General features: G+C 38.4%; 1 protein-coding gene across 1 annotated transcript; it reads right to left on the reverse strand.

Moving 5' to 3' along the window:
- Nucleotides 1-1,411: 1,411 nt before the first annotated feature.
- cibar1 (CBY1 interacting BAR domain containing 1) lies at nucleotides 1,412-20,177 on the reverse strand. The gene is made up of 9 exons (XM_053637886.1): nucleotides 19,918-20,177; nucleotides 18,817-19,051; nucleotides 17,952-18,020; nucleotides 12,252-12,353; nucleotides 11,203-11,208; nucleotides 10,918-11,022; nucleotides 8,286-8,399; nucleotides 4,054-4,173; nucleotides 1,412-1,901 (listed from the first exon to the last, which is right to left on the reverse strand). The coding sequence occupies exons 1-9, from the start codon at nucleotides 19,950-19,952 to the stop codon at nucleotides 1,785-1,787; spliced, it is 903 nt and encodes a 300-aa protein (XP_053493861.1). The 5' UTR covers nucleotides 19,953-20,177; the 3' UTR covers nucleotides 1,412-1,784.
- Between the last annotated feature and the right edge of the window lie 400 nt (nucleotides 20,178-20,577).

Raw genomic sequence — 20,577 nt, forward strand, 5'->3', positions numbered from 1 at the left:
GAAATGAATCAAGTTTGGGGTAGGAACGGTAACTCTGCTTCACATCAGCCTGCATCACACCACCATGTCTTTGATTATTTTCCCATAACACCATTTCTCCAAGTTGTCCTTTCACACAGTAGCCACCATTGTATACACTGTTATTCATGTTCACTACTGCGCATTTTATATCAAATAATGGCTTCTGTTTAGGCAAATGAGGCACTATAGTTTGCACTCCAAATACAGGGAGTATCCAGTCTCATACGTGTATGCTTTTGAAACGATCATCCTATGAGACTCAGTATTAATGAGCAAGAGTTGATAATTTTGCTCTAACAATATTTATTGTAATATGCATCTATGCCTGTCTCTACCAGTGTGTCCACTGACCACCTGTCTCTGACATATATAATGCATCCGGTAAAGCCGGATTGGCTGGGCGAGTTACAGTGAGTCATTCAGTCGATTTCCATCTCTCTCTCTCTCTCTCTCTCACACACACAGCGTCAATGACTCATCATCAAAGCCTGGCCACTCTTTGTCTCCATTTCCTTCTCTCAAATGAGGCTTTGGACATACATATTTTATTCAAGCTCCTGACTTGAAAAGAGCTTGCAGAAGCATGCTACATCTCTGTATGCTGAATGTCGAAACATTGCATATTAATCGCACATGCAGCCTGCAGTTGTGTGTGAGGGAAGAGGGAACGGCAGAAGGGAGAGAGCTGATCCTCATTTCACTCTGCCTGACTCATGCGTGACTGACACAAAACCCATAAAGAACGGTGACGCAGAGCTCTGGGTGGGTCAGGCTCCACTGTTATGATACTATATATATACACCTGCACCTATAGACCTGCATATTCATGCAATTATCAAACCAGCCAATCATGTTGCAGTAGCACAACATATAAAATCCTTACTGGGCTCGTTTGAGTATTTTACAGTTGTCCAATTTTCGCTGATCCTGTGCCCACTGTAACCTCAGATTCCTGTTCTTAGCTGACAGGAGTGGAACCTGGTGTAGTCTTCTGCTGTTGTAACCCATCCGACTCAAGGCTCGAAGTGTTGTGCATTCTGAGATGCTTTTCTGCTCATCACGGCTGTAAAGAGTGCTTCACTGAATTACTGAGGCCTTCCTGTCAGCTTGAACCAGTCTGGTTTCCAACCACCTGCACATCTGCCACTAACTGGATGTTTTTTGTTCTGTACACCATTCTGTGTAAACTCTAGAGAATGCAGAGTGTGAAAATAATTCCTTTTCATCATGAATTCTTCAATGCATGGATAAATATATTAATGGGTGTCCCTAATAAAGTGGCCAATGAGTGTATATTATAGGACTCTTAGGTACTTTGAGGCGTCACTGCTATTCATTTCCGCTCTGCAAGCTTACTGTATTGTGCAAGAATTGATTTTACACCATTAACCAAGTGTTTAGAAATAACACAATTGTGGTTTATTTGGTCACATATTAATTCACCATACCAATTTTAAACTTTAACAATGCACTCAGAAATAAACACTGTTGGCACAAAAAAAACAAAACAAAAAAAAAAGTCGAGTCAAAAACATTTCATTTCAAATGATCTAAAGTAAAAAAAAAAAAAAAAAGTCGAATTTTACAGTACATGCTTTATATAAAACGCACAAAAAAAATGAATCTTTACAGGCACTAATAATCGAGCTAATAATTACTGCTGGTTGATTAAAAACACATTAGATGGCTGTGCAATAGAGAAATATTAGTTACAACACTGTTTAAAAAAATACTATGGCACAAGAAGCCGTTAAGCAGTTTAGTTATTTCTCATCATCTGTAACGTCCTCCAAATCATCATCATCATCATCATCGTCATCACCTTCCTCCTCCTCTTCTTCGTCTTCAACCCCTTTCTTCTGTCCTTTTGTAGTACTTGACTGTTTCAGAAACGAACTATTTAGCTTTGTTGTTTTAGTGTAATGAGCCTGACACTGAATCATCAAGCAAAAATTTGTAAGGTGTTTTTCACATTCTTACTATGATATCATGTAGAAGAAACGTGGCACTCAAGACATGCATTGAATTCCCCTTTAAGGAAACTCCCAAGTTTCAAGGAACTCCAGGTTCTACTACAAAATACTGAGCTCATATTTTACTCATACTGCACATCATTCCATTAGCTCCCTGTTTAATTTGGACTGTGTTCAAGCCTCATTTTCTTTTTTTTTGTTGTTGCTTTTGTTGTGATTATATAAGCAGTTTCATACTACTTTTATAATTTCAGAACTCACGCTACTACAGCAGATTTAAAACGAGCTGTCAAGCATGGATTATCATCTTTCTTTTTCTAACTATGTTCATACTTTTACAATGACAACTACAGAAATAAAAAACAAACATCTTAACTACCTTGACTGCCCTCAAACAAAATGTAATAACTGAGCTTTAGTTTTATGTCCCTCCTAACCCACAGGGGAGGTGTGAAACACCTGCACATTGTGTGAGTTCACTTTCAAACAAAGTCACACATGAACACAATATCCACTTGACCACATTCGAAATTACAGGTATCCTTTTTACAGTTTACGTTGATCTCATTTTGGCTTTTCATCCAAAGTGACTTACATCGGGACAGGAAACAACTGAGCAGTTGCAGCCTAAGGGCCTAGTCCGTGACAGCTTGATGTTACTGGGATTTAAACTCCCGACATTAAGATCAGTAGCAGGGATAGCCTCCTGTCATTTCTCTCTAACTCATTGAGTACACTTTCTTGTTTACTACAAACATTCTTACAATTCTTGCATTATATAGTTCTGTTAGATACTTTATTTAGGGACTGCTAAACAGTGGCAGGTCCCCATTTAAAAGCTACAAGTCCCATATACTTTGATTAGGCCCCATTACTCTGAAGCTAAACGTTTCACAGGTTAATGCTGTATGCTGCAATTCTTTGCTGTAGCAATAAGCTCAGGCCAATTGACTCTGGGGTGACCTTGTAAATCAGTCTACTGACCTTGCAGCCTTGCTGTGACCTGTACACTCCCTATGGTATTATATGGACCAGGTGGCAGCCACCCAATCCTCAGACCAATTGTTTAATTGCTAAGGAGCTAAGACACAAGGGCTTCCTTTTCTAAGCAGAAGCTGATCCGCTGGGTGGTGGACATCACCTTGGCCTACACAGACAGGCTGGGCGTTTAACCCCTACAGTGACATGCCATTCTACAAGGAACATCTCCTCCTCATGTGCCTTATTTAGAGGATTGCCATTCCTGGAAGTCTGTGATCCTTCTAGCTGAGCATCATCATCCACCTTATGAGGGTTCTTCAAGCTTAACACCGCCCTCTGAGAGGTGTGAGTGTAATGGTTATCTCTGAGGACCTTCCAGGGTAGTCATGCTCCTCGAGACATCATTGGCATTACCACCCCTTGGTGTAAGTAAGGGTGAAATAGAACACATGTAACTGTGGTTCTACAAGCCCTTCAGCTTTCTTTTTCATTCTGAGAAGTTTCTACAGAAAGATGGTTGCATAATGCCAATATTTGTTGAAAATACTGCATCCCACATGAGTGCATGACTTGGTTGGAGGTCTAGACATATGTGACCACATGCACAAGAACATAACATGTTTCACACCACCCTCAGTGGTAATCTAGGGTTCAGAAAACCCTAGCTATATTTGTAATTAGCATATTAGTTTGGTAATTTGGTTCTATGCAGCTATCATCTTATTTAATCAATGTGTCTGATCGACAACTATCAGAACAATTGGAGAGCATAAATACTTCACTTGTTTTACATCAGGTAATAAGTAATGATATGATAGTCAGATCACTAACTCAAATTCCATTAAATACTGTGTAAAGTTATTTATGTGCATTTACAGAAACAAAAATGCTAGCAGCTCTAACAGTGCTGTAATTGCTGAATGGAGAAGCAGGAAGCTTCATAGCAAAAAAAATATGAGTGGTTTATGAGAAGCAATCCAGTAATTAAGTAGGTGTAATCAACAATAAAGCAATAGAAACTGCTTTTAAAACGTGGAAAACATTTGATGATGGCGATATTTATTTGTATAACACTCACCTGCAAGGACCCTGATTTACTCACAGACGTGCTGGTGTGATTTAAGGACGTTTTGGAATTAGAACAGACGATCTCGATGCGTGACTGATAGTCAGAGGGATGCAGGGTGCTCCTGAAAACCTGCCAAAAGCCAAATGGGGGTTGTATAATTAAAGGTGAAACATTATGAAACTCATCTCATACTCATATAGTTGTGTCAGAAAAAAACTTTTATTATAATTTGAAAAGTTATTATATCTACAAATCCTGTGAACACAAGTGGTTACAGTACTGTGTTTGATATTTTCTCTTAGTTATTACTTACCATGCATTCATACAACTAATAGAATATTATGGAAGAGAGACAGCAACTATAAATATAAATATAATAAATATAACTTTCCAAAATGTTAGTATTAGCAGCAGGTAAATTAATCTATTTTGCAGTAAGGATCAGTAATCATGGGCCTTAAACACTTTATGGGGAGAATTTAAAGTGTTTAAGGGAACTCATTTAGTTTGTCTGTGGCATGGTTGCTGGTGCCAGATGGGGTGGTTTGGGTATTTCAGGGAAAAAAACAAAACAAAACAAACATCCAGTGAGCAGTAGTAGAGGCAGGAATGCCTTGTTGATGAGACAGGTCAGAGGAGAGGGGCCAGACTGCTTCAAGCTGACAGGAAGGCTATGGTAACTCAAATAACCACTCTTTACAAGCATGGTGAGCATAAAAGCATCCCAGAATGCACACCATGTCAAACCTTAAGGCAGATATGCTATAACAGCAGGCTACAAGAGCTTACGGTGAGATTCATTGCGCTGCTGCCACACTGGATTCCACCGATTGGATAACTGCATGAATGTGCAGGTGTACATTCCTAATTCCCAAAGTGGATGGTGAATGTATATACGAATCTGCTACTCATCGCTTCATAAAACATCTTGACTCTTTATTAACCTCTGTTAAATATTACTCAGAGAGTCAGATAATGATATGTAGTGTACATGTAACAACCTTGCCACCTTTCACATACTTCATAACACCTTGTCGTACTTAAAACTTGCCTACTTAACTCATTGTGACCTTAGTATTATAAGTTTCTGCTTATCATTCGTATCATTCTTCACCCAGACAGAACCTTATAATACTAAGGTTATTATGTGTAAATGAAAGATAAGTAACAGCTGGATTACCGTTAAGAACCTGGTGATTACATTATTATTCATTTACTCAGGGATGTTCTGCTTTTCTCTTAAACCACGTTCAGGGTTTTATTAACATTACTGTTGCTGCAGACATGCTAAACAACCAGTAGTCCTCTTGTGCATAAATACTGAGCAGACAGTTCACTGTCTGAAATATGAATTGGATAGCTTGTAACCTTAAACATGCTGATTGTATCTTGGTAAGCCCTACTTTTCAGTAAAAAGATAACTGCAACTGTAAGATACGTTTGGTAAAGATAACCCTTAGCAATACAGGTCTATCCTATTCTTTCACTGAAGCACTGACTTTGCTTTCTACTGGCATTGCAACAGTGCTGACTGGTTTTGACTCATGTTACAAAAATCCTCATACCAGAGCCATTATTCTTTAGTTTAGTTTCAGTGCTAAAAACAACCAGACAAACTAGATGCCTACCAATCAGATATGATGAATATAATACAGAGGTTACATGTAAGTATTTGTGAAAACAGAGCAGGTTACACAATCTTCTGACTCATAGTCAATTTAAAGGGAAGCTTCTTGGCCGATATGGCTTAGCTCCAGTTTAGAAACGTACATAGAACAATACAGAAGTAGAGAGTAAAAGCTGGAAGGTCAGAAGAAGTGAGCTGCAGAGCAGATCATAAATGGCATCCTATTAAGCATACATTGGGTGTAGAGGGTTAGAGGTAATTATTGTACACCCTGCACATGCATGTATGTTGAGATTAAGAAGTTATTTGGGATTTTGCCCTCTGGTCTGACAAACACTGCAACTATAGAAACAGCCATAAGGAAGTTTGGTGTCTTTAAGCCGTTGGACTCACTGATTTGTTTTGTTATTTGAACCAAGGACATTTAAACACAAATTATTTATTTCACTATTGATTTTAAACAAGTGTTTGAAAAAAAAAAAAAAATTAAATCAGCTTATAAGAGCCTGGAAAGTACTGCCTGGGGATGTTGCCAAAATGGCCACCATGTAGACAGCCTTGATTATGTTCTATTCAACTCGGTTCACTTCCAAATTCAATTCAGTGTAGTTAAGCTGCCAGTTTCTTTTTCAGTCTAACAAACACAGCATCTTGAGAACTGTAACATTTGACAGCCCAGATCAAGAATACATAAACACAACCATTTACCAATGGAATAAATCCTCTCAAAACAGCCAAGCCAAGTACGTTTATCAAGATGTCTGTCAAACTGTTATATAGCAGAGACTTTATAAAATGTCCTGCAATCCAGAAAGCTGTCATTTATAGAGATATACAGTTCCAATCAAAATTATTCAACCCCCATTGCAAATCAGGTTTATTGTAAAAATTTACAGACTTTCAGCTGTTTGCAGTGAACAAATCAAACAAAAGCAATTGAAATAGTTCAACACAACGAATGCTTCAAGTGGTTTTCCACATTCAACTGAAAATGCAACTTATAATGACTTCTCCAATCACCAAAATTATTCAACACCCTGAATACAATCCCTCACAACAGCACAATTATGCAAAAAAACAGGTGTTGTCTCAAGCACGCCTGAAATACCTGAACTGGCTAGGGGCATAAAATATATTAAATACCTGGATGGGGCAGAAAAAGGAAGCTATCAATGGCTGCAAGCAGATTTCTGAGAAGGCAGGTTGTGAAAAACCCTCGAGTGACTGCAAAAGCCCTGCAGCAAGACTTGGTGGCAACAGGCACTGATGTTACAGTAAGCACAGTCGGGTGCATACAAAACGCAGAAGGTTTCCATGCCAGAACTCCAAGACGTACACCGCTACTGACTCAAAGCAGAGGAAAAGTCAGCTCAAAATCATATAAATAAACCACAGAAGTTTTGGGATTCTGTTCTGTGGAGCGATGAAATAAAACTGGAACATTTCGGCACGATGGCGTTATGTCTGGAGAAAGAAGAATGAAGAAAGATCACTCTGTCCACAGTCAAGCATGGTAGTGGCTCAGTGATGCTCTGGGGCTGCTTTGCATCCTCTAGCACTGGAAACCTTCAGCGTGTGGAAGGCAAGATGGATTCATTGAAGTATCAGGAAATCCTTGGAGAAAACGTCGTGGTGTCTGTGAGGAAACTGAAGCTTGGGCATCACTGGACCTTCCAACAGGACAATGATCCCAAGCATACCTCAAATTCCATCAAGGCATGGTTGCAGAAGTCATCCTGGGAGATTTTACAGGGTCATCAGTCACCTGACTTGAACCCCATAGACAATCTCTGGTGGGAGTTGAAGAAGGCGGTTGCAGAACACAAACCCAAGAATATTACTGAACTGGAGGCCATTGCTCATGAGGAATGGGCTAAGATTCCTCAGGAACGCTGCCAGAAGCTGGTGTCTGGCTATGCATCTTGTTTGCCGCAGGTCATAAGAGCAAAAGGGTGCTCTACTAAATACTAAAGATGATTGCCATGAAGGGGTTAAATATTTTTGAAACTGGAGAAGTCATTATAAGTTGCATTTTCAGATGAATTTGGGGAAACCACTTGAAGCATTCGTTGTGTTGAACTATTTCAATTGCTTTTGTTTGATTTGTTCATTGCAAACAGCTGAAAGTCTGTAAATTCTGACAATAAACCTGATTTGCAATGGGGGTTGAATAACTTTGATTGCAACTGTACAACAGTAGAGGACATTTGGAGGTGACCTTAGGTAGTCAGGCGTGCTGACACAATGCGGAGACCCTGTATATCAGTGCTGAAACCTGTTCTATTCTATTTACGATCTTAATCTTTTCTCTTGGTTTTGAAAAAGCTTTGTAACTGGCAGCAGTGTGTACGTGGTGGACGAGAACAGCATTCTCTATTATCCAATTAACATAGACAGGCTTTGTTGGTATACCTTTTATCAAATACAATATTAAGGAAATTTTAAGTTAATTAAAGTCAAGTCAAAAATTAAAGTCAATTCATTTTGTCTCTTGTTCTTAGAAAGGTGTGCAGCGTGTGCATTTCTACTAATCGTTATCAAATCAAAGCTTTATCTTAAGACTTTCAAAATAATCCTACAAAACAAAATACAATCACTGAATTAAGAGTAATACCTCTAAATCTGCTTCTTCATCCACATTCTGGATGTGCTGATAGGCAGTAGTGTAGACCTCCAACGCTTTGGCATGAAACACCATCTCCACAGTCACAAACTCCCCGAAGATTTTCTGCAAAACAGAAAAAGGCAGTTTTGTTGTCTTTATATTGGCAAAACAATTCTATTCAGAAACATAGCAGAAACAACAATGCAGCACACCTGAGGAAAAGTGTATGGGATTCAGTTGCACTGCAAGGCTACAATAATGTACAGTATTACACAGTACAGTATTCAAAAGGTCTGAGCTCAATGTCCAGAACTGTTTTATGAACTAATATATATAATATATATATATATATATATATATATATATATATATATATATATATAATTTGATATTTAATGCTATCACATGATAGCTACAGTACTATGCAACACTTTGGCATTCCTCACCAAATGGCATATTTTGTTGATTTCTGAAGTGAAAAGAAGTAAACACAACCTTTGCAGCAAATCTATTTTTAAAAAATATGCAAATGTTAACGCAGTTACTTTATATTTGATGAACTTAAAAATAATAGAAAAAATGATTGTGACATTTGCAAAAGTTTGCAGTCTCTACTAAGTCAGTAACACCCCCTTTTCAGATTCAGCTTGCGTTTCTTGAAGTAGCTCATGGTGGATTTTGAGGTACATTTTAGATCATAGTCCTGGTGTAAAAGCTAATTAATTTACACCTTCAGTTTCTTGATTGACTGAGTCACATTTGCTGATATTAATTGGAATCCATTCTACCATCTATCTGTGCAGTGTTTCCTGTGCAATTGGCTGACAAACAAACCAAAAGCATAACAGATCCACCCTCATTCTTAACAGTTGCCAAATTTTCTTTTCATCACATGGTACTCCCCCCTAAACATACCGTTGATGATTGTTGATTTTTACTTCATCAGTACATAGTACTTGCTTCCAAAATGCCTCTGGGTTACAAAGACTATTTTTTGTATACTTTAGACGTTGACTTTTGTGATGAGGTTGCAGGTAAGGCTTCCTTTTGATGACTCTTCCATGCAGATCATGTTTGTGCTAGCGATGCTGCAGAACAGTGCTCCACCACTCCTATGTCAGCTAAACATTTCTGCAGGTTTAGCACATGGGCAGTTCTATCTGAGAGCTTTCCCGGCCTCAGGTCTTGCTTTGACTTCCACAATTCCCCTTATCTGCCATTTCTAATTGACATTTTGGACAGTGGAAATTGCAAGCAAAAATTTCCTTGATATCTTTTTATAGGCTTGCCTTGCTTTGTAGACATCAATTACATTCATTTGCAGAGACTCAGCAGCTGCTAAGAAAAGCCGATAGTTGCTGGGTGTTATCACAAAGTTCGAAAAGTCAGAGAGTTTATTATACTCTGGAATTGTCTTCAGCAGACAATTCCTAATGACAATTCTTGACCCAATTATGCTATAATTATTATTAATTATTATAATTCTTAATTAATTAATAAAAAATTTTCACTTCAAAAATCAACAAAATATGTGATTTGGCCAGAGATGCACAACTGTTTGATCACAACAGTATACCTCTAACAACACTGTATCAATCTTCAATAAATATATATCCAATAAAAATAACAATATCCAATAAAGGTACAGCAATGATAATGCATATATTATAAGCATCCATGCATTATAATTAGAATTAGATATAGTATACTACACTACCAGCTCAAGGAAAGGGTTTCTTCATTTTATAATGTTTTTTCTCTACTTTTAGAATAATCAATCCATACAGTACGAGTTTTTTTTTGTGATTTTGCTGCGGCTTTTTAAAACTGGTGAAATTGCAATTGTACAAAATTGTTTTGCAATGATTTTTGTTGGTAAATAAGACCTTTTAGCTGTACTCATGTTCGATGCACGTGAATCGAAGAGGGCTTTGGCTGAATGCACGTTGTCATGACATCACATGACGTGTCTTGGCCCAAATCTGCATAAAATCAGAGGGAGTTTTGAAAAATTGCAAGCTCCTTCGAATATTGCGGAGTTTGCTTGATTTTGCGTTCATTTCTGCCATTTTATATTTTTTATATTACAACTATTTTATATATTAAATTGTTATCACTATTCCTAACCAATCAGCTTCTTGTACTTGTTGAGGACTTGTCTTCTGCTCCGAAGAACTAAAGGTAAAATACTTGTTCAGGAAACTCAATTTAGTGAACTGAACTAAAAAAAGAGTAACAAACACTTGTTCTTGTGACTACAAGTAACTATATTTAAGTAACTAGTTACTTTAAGTACCTTCCCTCTGGCTACTACTTTGTCTTAGAAACTAATTTTAACTATGTTGAAAAATATATATTTAGTATCTAGTGTGCCAAAATTTTTCACTGATGGAGCATGGTGTCACTTATTCAGATAAATCCCTAATTCACCTGTGGATTTCGCCAACAGCTAAAATATTTTTTTTGTCTCAGTCTTAAACAATGTATTTCTGCATAGTATGTCTCAGTTTTATATTAGTTATTGATCAAAGATAAAATAAACCCAGTTCTTGCTGGCAGACCCAGACTTCTGGATCCCGCTGACAACTCAATGACGCAACGCTTTTACCCGACAGACAGAAAATTGTGCAATCTCAGTAACCTTGATATCTCGGATCTTCTGCCTTTCAAACAGGTCTATTGTCTCCTCGAGCTGGCGAGTCGTGCGTGTGGCGTCCATCGTGGCTCGCTGCAGCTCGCTCTCAGCCTGTCACGACACAACTGACAGTCACGATGCAGAACTAACTGTTCACACATGCAGTCTGTTCATGTACTGTGGAGTTCATGTCAGGAAATTAGACCAGTTCTGAGCTCACTACCAAGTGCTCTGTAATTTGCCGTAATTCTGCACAACCGGCATATATTCATTTCAAATGTGAAGGCCCACCTGTGACTGTGAAAAGCTGTTAAGGAAATCTCTTTACAGGAATAAAGTTATAAACAGGCTACTGTTATTATTCATAGAAATAAACATAATAAGCCTTTTTTCCTCCAATATGTTAGTAAAACCTAACATTATGTTACAATGCTACTCTGACCTAACATGCCTAAAAAGCCAATGCTTTTGCAATAATTATTAGACAAAATTGGCTACTAAAGAACCAAAGAAGTCCCTCTAGGCAGCGGCAGCCCTGCTTTGGTTGTTTGTTTGCACCATGCATATCACAAACATTAACAAATAAAAAATTTAAACCCTCATTATGTCATTAAACACTTTTAACCAGGTCAGGAGAGAAAGTGTGGAAAAGCAGCCTTGCTCTCTTCTATGTGGAATACTTATATAAAATGACCGAATGCAATTACTACATAGCAGTCACACTGAATATGCGCTTTTTTTCCCTTCGCACTGGTCTCGGTCCTACACAGGCTAAGAGTTTCAATAACGGCAGCAACAAGAGAGAAGTAAAATGTTGAAACTGGGAGTTTCGATCGATGATATGCATGAACATTTATAAATGAAAGCATTCAGGCTACACCGTGTCTTCAGCTCCTGCATGAAAAGTGAAATTATCTTAACAAGTTGACTTTAGTCTCGTATTACAAATTGTTTTATGGAAGTGTGCGTAAAGTCAAAACAGTATAACCTGTTGACTGTTGGCTTGTTCAGATGAATGGTAATGCAATTCCTATGTGCATGATTTAGTCTAGAGAAGAGATTCATTTGAATCTTCAAATTTGCTGTATCATTATGTAAATTTGTCTAATTCCTTATTTGTTATTTATGCAATGTAGGATCTAATGGGTTTCATGAGATGAATGTTCTCAACTGTAGACTCAGACTGCCTGTTTTCTTCTAATAAACCCATCCACCTTTGAGGGGTTTTTTTTTATGGCTTATTAGATTCATGGCCTGGTGCAATTCAAGCCTGAACCTGCAGCATTTGTTCATGTGTAGTAGGCCAGATTAAAGAAAAAAGGAGCAGGAAGGAAGGATACAATGATCTGTCTGTCAGAGGGGTTCCTCTGTCTCGTTCTCTCCAGCTGCTGTATCTGCTTTGCTTCTCGGTTCCTGGCACTCTGGGTAAGTTTCAGGTCCTCCTGTGGGTTCAAGGAAAATGTGAGGAACAAACTGTGAAGAAAGATGGTGTTGCTTTACATTCTGCCCCCCCCAAAAAAAAATCTATAAATAATTTAGCTAAATCAGGTTGAACTATTTACCCACCTTACACTTAAGTAGCTATTTAACTAATTAAAATAAGTCACAATACTTTTACAAGTGAACAATGGCATGGTCACAAAAAGCTAACACGAACACTATGCAAAGGCAATCAAGAACAGTAAGCAATCTACAAGGTATCAGTAGATATGAGCAATAAACCTCTTAAGAAACCGTATTATTTTTACGGAAAGTATCCTATGCTATAGAAAGCACTCCAAGTATTCTATAAAAGAGTTGTGAAGGTGGTTCTCGTTTTTGCATTTTCACTCATACTTGGTGTCTGAAGCAATCTGTGAAAGCACACTAAACCATATAGATATTTACAGCAGGGTGAACTCCATCACAGACACAGTAAAGAGAGAGACACTACTGGTGCACTTAGATGAGGCTATTTACTAGCAAATAATAGCAGAAAATGACTAGAAATGAGGAAACAAGAATATCCACTAGAGTGCAGACACCAATACCACAAAAAAAAATTCCATTTCAGATAAATGACAGGACAAAAAAAATGACAGGAAAGCTTAAAGTGTGAAGAAAGGAAAGAAAAGCTAATGCACACTCTGGATGACACTTAAGATGATATAGGCTAACTGCCTTAAATGTGATATGTGTAGAAAAGCATCTAGATTGCTTGTCGATCTACAGGGTAAACACACAAAACACACTATTAAGATAGGGTAGGATTTTAAAAGGCTAAAATCTGTCCGCATATTTGTCAGTATCCAAAGGAATGTTCACTTTTAGGCATTCATGACACTTGAAGAGTGCAGACACCCTTTCAAATGAAACCAAAAATGGTGCAGCAAAGACACTGTCAGTAAATTTTTTCTACTTTAGCATTAATTGTCTAAATACGTATGGTCACTCAGAAATGTTAGTTATTCCAGGCAGTGCAGTGTTACAATGCTATAAAGATACAGTTAACGTAGAACTGCAGAAATGAGAAACAAACCACGAGTTATGTATGTAACTGTGGTCAGTAGTGAGAACCACCTGGGCGATGCAGCATTTGCAATAAATACTGATATTGTATAGTCAAATTCCTTTCCCAGGAAATTTCTCACCAAATTCTTGCAGGTTTGACATCACAAACAAATGACAAGGAACCCTGGTAGTTATTCAGGATTCATAACCCAGTTGTGTACAATGGAAGATAAGAACATAAATAACATATGGCAACAGATATGAGGTCTGAGGTTTAGATTGCTGGGTACCAGCATGTCCCTCGATCCCGGTTAAAAACAAAGGGGGACACAGTTTTTTCAGTTGCCACCCCTCGTTTATGGAATCAATTGGCACTGGATATCCGCCTTGCACCTTCAATTACCACTTTTAAAAAGAGGCTTAAAACATATCTCTTCTCCCAGGAGTTTTAATCAAATTTTTACTATTGTCTGTCTTTATTTGGTTTTATTCTGTTTTCTAGTTTACTTTTCTTTACACTGTTCAGCACTTTGGTCAGCTTTGCTGTGTTAAATGTACTTTATAAATAAAATTTACTTACTTACTTACCAGGCACTGCAAGAAACACTCTACAGATTTGCATTGGAATGGAAGGTCAATCAATTGATTCACAAAATTTAATGATATGACCTTGGGTTAGGAATTCAAGATTCAACCACAAGGTCACCCCAGAGTTATATGGCCAACAACGCATGCAATGCAAGCTTATCACCAGCACAATCACTTGTTGCCAAAGTGATACTAGCAGAAGGGAGTCACCTATTTCCCTTTTGTAGAGCAATTGCTTTGTTGGGGTCTGATATCTACAAGCTGAATCTCAAAAGGTTGGGAGTCACCAAGAGAACTGAAGTTGGCTTCCATGCAATATCAGGGCCCCCTGATCTGATATAGCCAACGCCAGATGGGCGACGTTTTTGGCCATAAGCCGTCCTGCTCTCGGGGGAACGTGTTCCATGTAGCTCTTTAGTAAAAGGTTTATGGCTTGCCCCATGAAATACTGGGGAGACTCACACATCTGCGAGGCGGCGGGACCCTTGGAACATGGAACGGAGTTGCTGTGGCCTAAAAGTTATGCAATGACAGACATGCTGGTTGTCATGATACTGAAACCTGAACGCTTTAATTTAGGAAATGTTTGGCTGCTGGCCTAAAGAGAATACACAGCGTTCACATGTACAGCATAGAAGACTGTGTTAACGGCACCTGGTGCTATGCATAAACCAGGCTGGTGGAGAGTTGACACATATCCTGGCCTAGGTCCTGGCCCACTGTGAGGAGTGAGGTGTTGATCAACCCCCTCTCAGAGGGATCCGATTCTGTAAATTGGAGTCACTGCTCCAAAGCGAACAGTAAGATACATGGTGCAACAGTGCATTAAGTTCTCCACTGAGACCACCTGCAAATGTGATTACTTAGAACAAGCAGCACACTGGGTACTACAGTGCATCCGGAAAGTATTCACAGCGCTTCACTTTTCCCACATTTTGTTATGTTACAGCCTTATTCCAAAATGGATTAAATTCATTATTTTCCTCAAAATTCTACAAACAATACCCCATAATGACAACGTGAAGGAAGTTTGTTTGAAATCTTTGCAAATTTATTAAAAATAAAAAACAAAAAAAGCACTTGTACATAAGTATTCACAGCCTTTGTTCCAAACTTTGTTGAAGCACCTTTGGCACCAATTACAGCCTCAAGTCTTTTTGAGAATGATGCTACAAGCTTGGCACACCTATTTTTGGGCAGTTTCTCCCATTCTTCTTCGCAGGACCGCTCAAGCTCCATCAGGTTGGATGGGGAGCATCGGTGCACAGCCATTTTCAGATCTCTCCAGAGATGTTCAATCGGTTTCAAGTCTGGGCTATGGCTGGGCCACTCAAAGACATTCACAGAGTTGTCCTGTAGCCACTTTTTTGTTATCTTGGCTGTGTGCTCAGGGTCGTTGTCCTGTTGGAAGATGAACCTTCGCCCCAGTCTGAGGTCCAGAGCGCTCTGGAGCAGGTTTTCATCAAGGATGTCTCTGTACATTGTTGCATTCATCTTTCCCTCAATCCTGACTAGTCTCCCAGTTCCTGCTGCTGAAAAACATCCCCACAGCATGATGCTGCCACCACCATGCTTCACTGTAGGGATGGTATTGGCCAGGTGATGACTGGTGCCTGGTTTCCTCCAGACATGACGCTTGCCATTCAGGCCAAAGAGTTCAATCTTTGTACAATCTTTGGTCTGAGAGTCCTTCAGGTGCCTTTTGGCAAACTACAGGCGGGCTGTCATGTGCCTTTTACTGAGGAGTGGCTTCCGTCTGGCCACTCTACCATACAGGCCTGATTGGTGGAGTGCTGCAGAGATGGTTGTTCTTCTGGAAGGTTCTCCTCTCTCCACAGAGACACGCTGGAGCTCTGTCAGAGTGACCATCGGGTTTTTGGTCACCTCCCTGACTAAGGCCCTTCTCTCCCGATCGCTCAGTTTGGCCGGGCGGCCAGCTCTAGGAAGAGTCCTGGTGGTTCCAAACTTCTTCCATTTACGGACGATGGAGGCCACTGTGCTCACTGGGACCTTCAATGCTGCAGAAATGTTTCTGTACCCTTCCCCAGATCTGTGCCTCAATACAATCCTGTTTCAGAGGTCTACAGACAGTTCCTTGGGCTTCATGGCTTGGTTTGTGCTCTGACATGCATTGTTAACTGTGGGACCTTATATAGACAGGTGTGTGCCTTTCCAAATCATGTCCAATCAACTGAATTTACCACAGGTGGACTCCAATCAAGTTGTAGAAACATCTCAAGGATGATCAGTGGAAACAGGATGCACCTGAGCTCAATTTTGAGTGTCATGGCAAAGGCTGTGAATACTTATGTACATGCGCTTTTTTTGTTTTTTATTTTTAATAAATTTGCAAAGATTTCAAAAAAACTTATATCACGTTGTCATTATGGGGTATTGATTGTAGAATTTTAAGGAAAATAATGAATTTAATCCATTTTGGAATAAGGCTGTAACATAACAAAATGTGGAAAAAGTGAAGCGCTGTGAATACTTTCCGGATGCACTGTATGGTACTGGTACCATAAAGTTCTATGAAAGAGAACTATGGGTACTATGCTATGTCTAGGACTACTCAATCCAACTCAGGCTGCCACCATTCTTAGTAGCTGCCATGGCTAATTTAAAGCCTGCCTCAGCATCATTGAGCTAGCAGAGACAGACCCAGACCCTTTTTCAGACATTGCTGAGGTCAGAGTTCTATAGTTTGACTGCTAGGTCATTGTCAGCCTGAAAGAATCTCCTGGACATAGCAGTAGGACTAGGAGACTAGGAGAAGTACGACTAGGAGAAGTATGTAGAGAAGGATGACTAGTTATTGTGCTACTGTTCTCAGCAGTGAACAGTGCGTGGCATGGTGAGGAACAACCACTCAATCATGTTAGCGATAGAAGCCCAGTAGTCTGCTAGATGGGAGACGTGGAATACTTGGAGATGCAAGACTGAGGGAGAAGCTGACCAGTGAGGAAAAAGAGAGGTAAATGCCACATACAGAGTGGAGAGGGAAAACTACAAGTTTAAAATCTGAAGACTTTTCTGAAGTAAAATTTCTAAATTCACACCTATGCTATCTCTATATGAGGATCAAAACCCTCATTTGAGAAGATATCCAGAGCATGGCTGTGGGCCCCTGAGGAATGAAGAACAATCATCTATAGTTGTGAAGGTTTTAGTTATCCAGGATAAAAATGTCTTGAAGTTGTAAGTGACTTTTATGCTTTACATATATGTATGCATGCATGTATGTATGTACAGTATGTATAATCTTATGTATTAGAAATCTGCAAGACTATCAAGTCCAGTCCCTTATGTATAATTAGTCAGCTGATACAAGACAATATTATATAGCCCATATATCATACATACAGCTAATACTTAAGCTTGCCTCTGGGCAAATTTTAAGCATACTGAATGTAAAAGCTAATTACTAATATCATAGCCATAAAATACAGATCATATGTGAGTAATTACTTTCTATTTAATCATCTAGTACTTTTCACTCCAAGGTGGAGAAACAAGTAGAAATAATATATTTGGTTGTTAATAATTCAATCATAACCATCAACTTTATTGTGTGTATCTTTTCGTGACCGTTGATTTTGCTCCTGCTAGCTTGAAACCTGTGTTTACTAAGTGTTTTTACTGTGTAATAAAAGCATGGCTTGACACATACTCTGTCAATATGTTTTTCAAGACAAAAACGTAATAAAAAAAAAGGTTTTTAAACATACATTGCATAATAATAGATCGATAATGTGATTATCTATTAGAAATATTCTAAAGCAGACTTTCTTTGATGAAGTGTTCTAGGGTTACCTCAGCCGATTGAATAGTCCTGTCCCATGTGTTTCATCATTATCAAAATAATGTAATACTGCCCTCATGTGATCATTTTGAGTAAGAGGTGAGGTGTCTAATGTGTTTATGATTTACACTTACAGATGTTTAGATGGATCCAAACTTACCCTTTTCAGTTTCACAATAGTACCATAAGCTTTCAGAGGCTCAACCACTTTGGCATCAAGTCTTTCCACCTGTGAGCAATGATTATACATAAAAATAATAATTCTACAGTGGAAATGGAAGACATATTTTCTAAGGAGCTTTGGCACAATACAACTAAATACATAATTATTGGCACCCTTCATAAAAATGACCAAATATTTCATTATATAATGAGTAACATGCAATGAGTGATAATTTAGGATCAAACAAGTCCATTTATTTAATGCATTTATTCCCCTTAAGTACTGCAATTCTTTAATGTGAACCTTTATAAACAAACGAACAAAAGGTCTACACCACCGCAACTAGCATTTAGTAAGAAATAACAACACTGAACCTCCTACATAGTTGAACGTACTTGTAGAGGTATCTTGGAAACTCCAACACAACACATTTCAAGATGCTTAGTTAATATTCTTAGTTTAGATCATCTGCCTGGTCCTGTTAAATTCTCAGGAAGGATTTACAGTATTTTATGTAACGCTTTCTAAAGGCATGGGCCTCTGAAACTGTCATCTTTGAGGTCTTGTTTTTGCCTCCCTCACTGTACTTTTATTTATTTATTTAATTCATTACTTGACTTGTGCAGGTCAACTGGCTGTTTTGCATCAATACTTTTTTTTTTTTTAACGATAATTTGTTTGCGTTTCGTTATGTGTGACCACGTTTGTCTAATACTGCTGAGGTTTGGTTGTGTAAGCAATTTCGCCAATCATCATGTGAATGTTTTTTTTGTCCATGCTCTTGAAGGATGGCAACAATTCTGGACTTGACTATTAGATACAAGATAAGATATTTAATGTAATATAATTGTTATGAACACACTTGGGCATGTCTGTAGTCCTGAAGTGTGGCAAGCTGATCCGCAAAATGCTTCAGTCCATTTTTCAGGTTGGGTGTCTCCATGTCTGCGTAGTGGCCAATCTCTCGGACCAGCAGGTCAGCCTTGTCCCTCAGCCGTGCTGTTTTACGCACGTATGCCGCAAAAATCTGGCACAGCTCCCCAAAATGTTTCTCCACATGGGTGATGCTCTCCTGGATCTGCTTGGTCTGGGTGTCTCTTTAATAAACAACATGAGGAAGAAAGGCAGCACTGTATCAATTGTTGCACAAAGCTTTAAGTCATGCATTATAAATCTTAAGCTATTATGATTCACTGTGAATACCACTAACATGGATGCACAGTTAGATGATGCCATTTTGCAGTAACTTTGACATCTAATAGGACTGAAATAAATAAATAATTCTCAGTTTGATAGTTGCTTGTTAATTAGTTATCAACTAAACGGACTGCAATAATATTTCAAAGCGTAAAAAGCATAAACATTACGAAAGCAGCTGGTGTAAAACTAATTAAAGAAACATTTCTGCTTTCTTGTCTTATTATCTGGAAAGCTAGCTAGCTGAAGCGCTAATGCAAATCCTTATTGTATACGCTCTATACAAACTGGAGTAAAGTTGGTTTGACGTTGGACGTTCGATATTCGCAGATATGCGGAAATTAAGGGGCCGTCTCTAAAGTTACATACGACATTGTTAATCACGTTTCTAACTTCAATAGCATTTGAAGGGAATGACTTACAGTCATATAACCAACTGTAAAGTGTTCATCTAGGTGTCAGGTATAATGCACACCTCTTAGATTTTTGATATTTATCAAAATAAGCTATTAAATCATAAATATATAAATATTGCCATGTATTTCACTACAGAATGGGCCCATACACAAAACATGCCATTATTTCATACAATTTCATACATATTATATCATACAAAACGACATGCTGCCAACTTTAAGTAATGTCTCTAAATTCTGCCGTTTAAAACCAACCCTAAAGCTTATATTTCTCGTATTCACAACTGTAGACTTAGTTTACCTGGCTAACTCGCTAACAGTCATTAGCCACCTAGCAAAACAGTGTTTACCTTGATCTTGCATCCGGCGTACGATTCATGATCATGCAAAACCAACGACTCGCTAATCGGTTAAATTAAAATACTTTGTTTCTACTGCCTTTCTATTTGGCGCAGATACAGTTAGTGTTTTCGAGGCAGCTAGCATTAGCTAAATGGCTAGGTAGCTAAATATTTGAGAAAGGCGTGCGCCGTCACCATGGAGTTGCGCGGCCACTTCCGGTGGAAGCTGGTTGCCAGGATAAGTGACAAAGTCCAACATCATGACTATGATAACAAAATGTATCAAATATCAGCGTACAGCACATTTTATCATCATCATCATCATCATCATCATCAACAACAACAACAACGGTTTCCATAAATAGTTTTTTCACAAACATCCTAAAATGGTCTTATATCTTTACAGTTACAATCAAAATTCTTCAACCCCCATTGCAATTCAGGTTTATTGTAAAAAATTACAGACTTTCAGCTGTTTGCAATGAACAAATCAAACAAAAGCAATTGAAATAGTTCAACACAATGAATGCTTCAAGTGGTTTCCCCAAATTCAACTGAAAATGCAACTTATAATGATTTCTCCAGTTTCAAAATTATTCAACCCCTTCATGGCAATCATCTTTAGTAGTTAGTAGAGCACTCTTTTGCTCTTATGACCTGCTGCAAACA

The sequence above is a fragment of the Ictalurus furcatus genome, chromosome 12 (assembly GCF_023375685.1).
Source record: "Ictalurus furcatus strain D&B chromosome 12, Billie_1.0, whole genome shotgun sequence".
In the NCBI taxonomy this organism is placed as follows: Eukaryota; Metazoa; Chordata; class Actinopteri; order Siluriformes; family Ictaluridae; genus Ictalurus; species Ictalurus furcatus.

Bases quoted from the DNA above. Each gene is read 5' to 3' on its own strand.
- cibar1 (XM_053637886.1), bottom strand. From the start codon at position 19,952: ATGATCATGAATCGTACGCCGGATGCAAGATCAAG. The intron at 18,021-18,816 runs GTGTGTTCATAA...CATTGCTCACAG, and splicing joins AGGACTACAGACATGCCCAA to GTGGAAAGACTTGATGCCAA. The intron at 12,354-17,951 runs GTAAGTTTGGAT...TTGAACCCACAG, and splicing joins CTATTGTGAAACTGAAAAGG to GAGGACCTGAAACTTACCCA.